This window comes from Pseudoliparis swirei, chromosome 3 (assembly GCF_029220125.1).
Source record: "Pseudoliparis swirei isolate HS2019 ecotype Mariana Trench chromosome 3, NWPU_hadal_v1, whole genome shotgun sequence".
Lineage (NCBI taxonomy): Eukaryota > Metazoa > Chordata > Actinopteri > Perciformes > Liparidae > Pseudoliparis > Pseudoliparis swirei.
In genome coordinates this window covers 18,909,072-18,918,041 of record NC_079390.1, presented here as the reverse complement: position 1 = coordinate 18,918,041, position 8,970 = coordinate 18,909,072, and the positions used below count along the sequence as shown (strand labels likewise).

General features: G+C 45.8%; 1 protein-coding gene across 1 annotated transcript in view; it reads right to left on the bottom strand.

Moving 5' to 3' along the window:
- Positions 1–354: 354 nt before the first annotated feature.
- The window catches only part of esama (endothelial cell adhesion molecule a), a 60,679-nt gene continuing 52,063 nt past the window's right edge, over positions 355–8,970 (bottom strand). The window contains exons 2-7 of the mRNA XM_056411488.1: positions 7,910–8,061; positions 5,862–6,063; positions 5,584–5,739; positions 4,261–4,383; positions 3,936–4,074; positions 355–3,175 (exon numbers count right to left, since the gene is read on the bottom strand). Coding sequence (XP_056267463.1) covers positions 2,668–3,175; positions 3,936–4,074; positions 4,261–4,383; positions 5,584–5,739; positions 5,862–6,063; positions 7,910–8,061 — 1,280 coding nt within the window. The 3' untranslated portion in view covers positions 355–2,667. The remainder of the gene's footprint in view (positions 3,176–3,935; positions 4,075–4,260; positions 4,384–5,583; positions 5,740–5,861; positions 6,064–7,909; positions 8,062–8,970) is intronic.

The window sequence follows — 8,970 nt, the reverse complement described above, 5'->3', positions numbered from 1 at the left end:
ACCACGGTAGTCTCCTCTGATTGGCTGTGAGGGTTCTCCACCGCTGCTCCTGTCCATTTGCTTCCCTCTGGTGGTCCAACTTAAATCTCAGGACGAATTCTGGAGATGTGCAACTAAAAGCAACTTGAATGGATATAATATACGAGTAGAATGTGAAATCAATTAGGATAGTTACATTACAATAGAAACTATTTCACGATTGGTTTTCAATTTTAAAAAAAATGCTTATAAATACAATTGTTTTACTAATAATGTAAATTAGAAAATACTTGTTGCGGGCTTGTTACACGGAATATGAATGAATAATTTGCGTGGGTCATCTTGGAAGCTCTGTTGAAAAACACCAACGCACAATTCATCATTTCTCTTTTAATTGAAAATGTCATACAAAGCATTTTCCATGAACATAAATATGGAGGATACAAGTGCACATCCATGTCCTGCTGTTGTACAATCCATCACGGCCTGCAGCTCACATGCTCTTACACATCATCACGATATAAAAATAAAGGCATTTCTTGAATACATTTTAACGTTCATCATGTCGACATAATGTAGAAACTGATTTCCTCCCCACGGCCAGCTTCCCACGTGAACTCCGTCTGTTGTTTTAATGCATAAATAAAACAATGCAAACAAGACTGACTGGAATCGTCCTGTCAAAAAGACGCTCGAACAACCATCACGTTTCAAATGACTCCTTTGAGGATTATTCCACGCCGGCTCCAGTGTAACGACATCCAGCAGAATAGACAGCATGGTCTCGATCAGCAGACACCTGATAGTTCATCAGCCATTGGTGGGACATTAATGCGCTCAGAATAAGAACAAATATCAAAGCCACGGTTAAAGATATCTCTTGGATGCCTGCGTATTGTTGCCAAACTTGTTAAACGTTGATGTTGCGTTCAGGGACCTTCAGCATCAACGACTCTGAGACAAGGAGTCTCAACTCATCCTGAGTGACGCTGTCTCCTGTGTGTCAGGAGCGAACAGCTGTTCCCATTCAGAAGTGCTGACTGAGCAAAGAGCAGCGCAATACATCAACTATTTTCTATTTATTTTTCAATAGAAACTACAGCTCTGTTGCTAAAACTCAGTTATTATTTGGTTCGATCATATTAAGCAAACATATCTTTGAGTATATGCTGAGTTCTTTACAAATTTGTCATGTACGGGTTGATGGAGAGACTAGAGGAAATAAATCATCCTAAAGACACTTTCTCTTCACGACTTTGTCTCTTTGTGTCTGTAGATTTATAATTTTTACATTGTAACATAATCATAGAAAACTCTGTGTCTTAATTTCAGTAATCAACTGGAGAAGTATATATTTGACCATATTTAGCTGTAGTCTTCATATTGTAATTTAATAAACATCAATAACTCAATAACTCTGATCTATAAATCTCACTTCAGCACCTCTGACGTTTCATTCCTCTCGGTATTCTGAGGGTTTTTACGGAGGGGTTTGTTCATGTCATTTATAGTCTGATTTATTTCACATTTTATTACTAAAAGCGTGGCCAAAACATTTAATGTATGTCTGTTTACGGTCATTTTCTGTAAATGATCAACTGGGAAAGTTTTATTATGATGTCTATGAACGAGAATGTTTCTTTTTCTTTTCACCACCTCCACCTGTAACGTTCCCCTTTGGAGGAACGCCGACTCCTCCATCTTCTCCCGGTGCAGATCAGAGAGTCTTAAACTCTCAGATTATCTCGGTGTCATGAGGAGGTCCGTCTCTGACCTCGTGAACTCTCTAATGAGACGTCCCACCGTCTGTCTTTGGTTCAGCGTAACATGTGACCTCTGTTATACGCTCCATGCCGGCTGTGGCCAACAATAAGCTCCACATCTATCAAAAAATAAATATCATATTTACAATTTCAATTTGGCAGGCAACTTTAAAAATAGTGTGGACTTGTGTTTTTAGAAAAGTCACCCCACTGCAGTTCTGAAGAGTGCTCAATATTATAAGAAGCTTCTGCTAATCTGTGTTTAAAGAAACGCGTCTGAGAGCATTTTATAAGATGAACAACCGACAGAAATAAAGCCAAAACAAGAAGGATTAAAATACTTTGCAATGCCAAACATGATCATATCTATAATGCTGTTTTGTCTTTCTTTCTGCTGCAGAAATATTCTCAATAAAAACAAACATCGTCATATTTCTCACCCAGTTCTTCACCAGCAACATACAGTGAGCTTCAACCCATTTGGTCTGGAATATTCCTCGTGTCGGTGGTTTTGAAGTATCTGCATCCCCCTCTTCATCACATCCGAACGTTCCCCCATGAGGGGACGGTCCCCCTGCTGTTCACTTGGTGGAATTAGTAAATACATATGCACTTTAAAAAGCAACATTTGAAGAACAAGAAATACCACAAATAAAATAGAAATGCATTGATAAGGTAGAAAATAAGATACTGAACAAATGTATGTATGACAATTATATATTATATACATTGCAATGTATGCGGTGCATACACACTATAAAAGAATTGAGTATACTTAAAGCGAGGAAACAGTCTGTGTCTGAACGTCTCGCTGAGCTTCTCGCAGCGAGCTGGACGTTGTGTCCGGACTGTAATTCTGCTGAGAGCAGCTGACCCTCTGGGACTGTTTGGTTGGTGGACAGCTGTTGGGCCAGCGCAGCAGGCGTTAGACCAGAGATCCGGCCTGGTTCTGCGCAGGCACCATGATGGGCACCCCTCCCATGCGGACGATGTTGGAGGCCGTGACCGTGGAGGTGGGCAGCGGCGGCGGGGAGGGCGTGGCCTGGTGCTGCAGCTGGGCCTGGGGCAGCTGGGTGTAGCGCTCCGGCCCGGCCAGGGCGCTCCCGTTGGCGCCGCCCTCGGAGGAGGCGGCCTGTCCGCGCGGCAGCGTGGCGGCGGCGCTGTTGTTGTCGCCGTAGTGGGTGGGGGTGGAGGCCCCGTGGTGGTGGGGCGGCCGGTAGCCGGCCATGCTGCCCGTGGCGGTGATGATGGAGGCGGTGTCTGAGGGCGCGCGCTGGGGGTACTGATGCAGGTGGTGGTGGTCGTGGTCGTGGGACGGCTCTCTGTGGTGCGGGCTGGAGGCGATGGAGGACAGGGTGCCGTTCTTGGAGATGATGTCTGAACCCATGCCGCTCTTCGCCCAGGACACACGCTTGGGAGCCTGAGCGTCCTCCCTGGGGGGGGGGGGGGACACAGAGTCAGTTACCTTGGCTTCATTCGACATTTGAGCCCATGTATGAGCACATACATGTGCACATATGAGCCCATGTATGAGCACATATATGTGCACATGTATGAGCACATACATGAGCACATGTATGAGCACATATATGAGCACATGTATGAGCCCATGTATGAGCCCATGTATGAGCACATATATGTGCACATGTATGAGCACATGTATGAGCACATGTATGAGCACATGTATGAGCACATGTATGAGCCCATGTATGAGCACATGTCTGAGCACATATATGAGCACATACATGTGCACATATATGAGCACATGTATGAGCACATATATGAGCACATGTATGAGCACATATATGAGCACATGTATGAGCACATATGAGCACATATATGAGCACATGTATGAGCACATGTATGAGCACATACATGTGCACATATATGTGCACATATATGAGCCCATGTATGAGCACATGTCTGAGCACATATGTGTGCACATATATGAGCCCATGTATGAGCACATGTCTGAGCACATATATGAGCACATACATGTGCACATATATGAGCACATGTATGAGCACATATATGAGCACATGTCTGAGCACATACATGTGCACATATGAGCACATGTATGAGCACATGTCTGAGCACATGTCTGAGTACATACATGCGCACATGTATGAGCACAAGTGTGTCATGATGCAACATGTGACGAAGGCTTCTTGGAGGTCGTCCTCATGAACTCACTTGATTTCGTTGGCCATGTCGTCCTCGTTGTCTCTCCGCCTCTTCAACAGGAAAACGAGGCAGACGAGGAGGAGGATGAGGACGATCAAGCCAACCGCAGCGCCCAATGTGGCGCCGACGATCATCCCCACATTGGTGGCTACAGGAAGAGTCATGGGACACACAGCGATGACATGTCACCAGAGCGGCGCCACAGCTCGTGGAACGCGTTTCTCTCAGATGAGTCAAGACAGGACTGGACTGGGAACGTCTGGCTTCACGACAAATAAACACGCAAATGAATCAGACGCCGATGCGTTGTGGTGCGCGGTGACGTTCTACGTACAGCTGACGATCTCCAGGTTGATGAAGCAGCTCTCGGATCCCGCTGAGTTGCTGGCCGCGCACACGTACTTCCCCGACATGTTGCTGCTCAGGTTGCTCAGCTTCAGAGTGCCGGTCTTCTCGTCTGAAAACAGCAGACATGCACATTATTCCACGTGCACATGAACACGCATGACAGCACAAAATCAGCCAATGCTTTGACACAGAATACTTTCGACGTTATGGATATGCTTCATTTTATTATCCGGAAATATACTCTTTGGATGGTAATTCATGCTTCATAAGTATTCCTTGCTTCAGCTGTTATGTGCCCACTATGCCGTGTAAATATGCTTGTTATTACCGAGAGTTGGATGAGAAGATTGATACCACTCTCATATCTGATGTCGTATGTGTACAGATTGTAAAGCCCTTTGAGGCAAATTTGCAATTTGTGATATTGGGCTATATCTGTAACAGTTTAGCTCCACACATTCCTTTTTGTATTATTTGTTTTCATCCTGTCACTAACTATCATGTCATTCCAGATCCTGCTTCCCATCTCGTCAATCCAACTCCCTTCACCTGCCTCTGGTCACTCCCTCGTTAGTCCCTCATTACCTTCACCTGGTCTTCATGCCCATCTCACCTGTTGTCCATTCCCTAATTAGTCCCTGTCTACTTAGGTTCCCTCACTTGTCCTCTGCCAGATTGTCTTGTGTTTCTCAGACCAAGCCCTTGAGCGTTCCACAGTGTGTTTGTTTATTCGGTCTGTTCCGTTCCTGACAACACTTTCAGTAAAGGATCTTTATCAGCATTATCTGTCTCCTGAGTCGTGCATTTGGGTCCACCCTAATCCCGTCGTGACAATATCAAATATAATAAACTGAATTTAAATGAATATCTGTCTGTTAAATATCCAGCTACGTACCGCAGGCGCTTAGCTTAGCATTGGGCCTGGAAACAGTGAGCCAGAGGTCAAAAATATAAATGTAAATAAATGCACTCATTTAACTCTTGGCAAGCGAGAGAAAAAGTCGATTTCCCTGAAACTTGACGTATTCCCTTCCAACCAATCACCCGTTTAAATATCTGCTACAGTGATGACATCACGTTAATCTGGCATACATAATGGAGAAGCTGCTGAGTTGGGTGACTCGTAGCGAGAGTATAAATCTGAACAATAAGTTTCATAACCTCTCCACGCAGGGCCGTCAATCACATGCAATTAGGATTAAATTAGCTTCTCACATTACTGTTCACAGGTTTATAGAATTAAAATCATGCAAAATACCCAGACAATTCAATAGTTGCTCAACAGGAGCAGGTACACGTCTCCACTCACTGAGCATGGGAGAGAAGAAGACCTCCGAAGTGGGACTGGTTTTCTTCCACTTGTACAGAGGGACGGGTTTCCCGGCGCTGGTTTCGCAGCTCAGAGTCACGTTCCCCTTCAGCACCGGCTTCCCTGACAGAGAGCACTTGGGAACCCCGGGAGGGACTGAGGCGAGAGGATTCAGAGGGGATTATTTTGTTAGAATCCGGATCATAATTAAATGTTAGAAGTTGTTAAAAATGCACCGCAGGCGAGCTGAGGCGCACGAAGCAGGAGGCGGCTCTTACCCTTCACGTCCAGGCGGAGCTCAGAAGTGAAGCCGGGATTACCGGGCATGATGACCTGGCAGAGGTAGCGTCCCGAGTCCGACTCCTGGGTGTTGTTGATGTACAGGGACACGCTGCGGGAGGGCATGCTGGAGGAGAAGCCCACGCGGCCCTTAAACTGGGAGCTGCCCACGCTCATGGAGTCTTTGGTGTAGGAGATGATCTGACCACAGAGGAGCCAAAGTCAGACGTGGACAGAAGAGGGCGCTCAAGAGCCGCCGCTGTGTGACGGAGCGCGTGTGTGGCGGTCACCCCGGGTCAGAATTTAATCCTGCCCAGAACACGGTGATTGTTTTTTCAAACATTTGGATGAATGCAGTACAGAGTCGGCCGGGTCACATGGAACACAATTTGTTCTCCGCTGATAAGTCAGAGAGTCACGTCCTGCCCATTGGTGGCCCGGTTCCACCACTTCCTTCATCGCCATGGACACACACACACACAAAGTCACACAGCTTCTACAGCACCAAAGCCCTGCTGGAAGTAATAGCATTATGCACTCTGCCTTGAAGAATGCTCAAAACTGGAGTGTTTTGGGCGATTATTTTACAAATACAAAACTGTATGTTGTGTGACCAATTTCTAAAGATTAGCATCCTCTGTAGGGACCGGTGGGCTTGTGGCTGAGTCGTAGCAGAGTGCTGCAGGAATAAGTCCTAAAGCCCAGGTTCCCTCGTTTCAACGCCAGAGTTTTTTTAATAAGGTCTGTGGTCGACACAAACGAGCTGATGAGAATAGAAAGTTGTGTAGACATAAAACCCGTCGGGTGAGTTCAGAAGATTTTACGTGTCTTTAACACGATTCTAAATGAGGCGACTGAACGTCTTCACTAGGACACTGGCGCTGATGTGAAGTCATGTGACCCTGATGTAGCTCCTTGATAGCATCACAACCAGAAGTCCTAACGGCTGGTTGAAAAACATACAGTTGTCATGAGGTGTCACGGATGTCGCAGCGAGACAGGACCCAAATGCCGACATAACTTCTGTAAAAAACAATATTTAATCCAACAAACTAGACAGGACGACAAAAACGCGGACCAAACAGTACGAAGCCACCCTGGGAATGAGACGAACAGGGTTTACATACACAGGCAGGCGGAGGTGATTGGACAACGGGTAACGACACAGGTGAACACAATGAGGGCGGGGCCAGCAATCACACAGAAGGAAACAATCAGGACCAGGGCAGACAATCACAGGGAGACAGACGACACGAGGACTTCAAAACAAGACACAAAACGACACAAACTCCAGATCATGACAACAGTAACTGGGTCAGAAACGAAGCTTTAAAAACGATTCATATCCGGATGTAACAACCAGTTTAGTTTCTCTGAAACTTTAATGCTAATTGAGTCCACACCTTGTTATTAGTGAGTGCACGGAGGCGAGTTGGGGAGACGTGGGACACCTAACAGGAAAAGCCACTTAGTTTGTAAATAACTGAACTTGTTTTCATCTTTTGTTCAGCTCACTCGTTCCTCTATGAGAGTGGACGACCTCATATCGGCTGGACTGCCCACGCTGGGGGACGGATGTGCATCGAGGATTGGCTTTGCGTTAGAGAGTTTGTTCTTTTTATTCATCTGTTTGGCTACAAACAACAGCAGAGCGAGACACTGATGGCCGTCTGGGCACAGGGGAAAAGCTGGGCTTGTTACACAAAACCCCTCGACTTCATTTTTATGTTTTTCCACATAAATGATCTGATTTGGGGAAACACGTTCATCCTCATAATTTCCGACCGCACAAAACCTACAGCGTGGTTTATTAAAGCGGGGGAGAACTAATATACAACGTCAAAAGCTCCGGCCGGTTTGTCTTGTTTCATTTCCAAAGGGTTTACCAAAGGAAGAGTTAATCTTTGCAAGATTAACAAAAGAAGAACACAACTGTAATCCCAGATATTATAGCCACGGAGGGCAACGTAAAAGATTCCCCGGGGCTGCTGATTCATGCCCCCCCCCCCCCCCCCCCCTATGCAGCGTCTCCCGCGGGCCTCCTTACCAGCTGTGTGCTGTTGGAGACAAAGTTCCAGACGATGGTGTTGGTGCTCAGGTCGTTGCCGGGCACCGAGCTGTACGTGGCCCTCAGCACCACCATCTGACCCTCGACCACTTCCATGCTCTGTTGGGGCATCTCGATCTTGGCCCAGATGCCTGGATGGAGGGAGGGGGAGGGAAGAGAGGAGACCTGAGAAACGGGCCTTCACACACACTCGACGTGAAGCTGAACACATCTGATTACTTTGCGTCATGTCGTTTGGTCATTCGTCATCCACCTGCTGCAAACTAGACGAAAAATGTCACGAGCACACACACACACGTCCATATGATCAGACCGTCAGATCATTCCTAACGATGACAACAAACATTGTGAATGAAACTTTATTTATATACCACTTCAATAATAGAAATATTGTGAACAATATAAAATCACTAAGCAGACGGATGGACTATGTCAAGGATCTGGGCTGAGAGTCCAGTGGCGACAGTACAATGTTGGCCTTCTACATGGATATGTGGAATATAAACGTTTCTGAACCAGAAATATGTTCCACATCAACATTTCTAGATACATATCTCCGGTAGTGTTTTAACTGCTTGTGGCGCTGATGGCATGCCAAGTCTCCCAACCTGGTGTCTTAAACATGTCATTCCCCGACAACAAACCTGCATTGTTTACGTATTTACTACAGGATTATGCTTCTTTGTGACTTACCCGACATGTTTCTAATAATCTATAACCCTCTGTCGTAACTAAAAATCCCCAAAATACACAAACAAAGTGGAATAGCATCATGTCTACTATGCATTGAAAGTCAAGCATGAAATGAAACCAACGATGGAGGATATCCATGCATGTGTGTGGGGGTGAAGTCCTCAAAGGTCCACAACACACTCAGTGCAGAAAAACAACATGTCCACAGAGCTCGCCGTGTTTCGCCTCTCAGAGTTGATCGAAGGGAATTATGTGAGACTTCATGTGACGTTGAAATGAGAGCACATTTAATAAAAAAAAAATGCTACAGCAGTGCAGAGTTCTCTTTGAAGAACAAAAATAAGCTT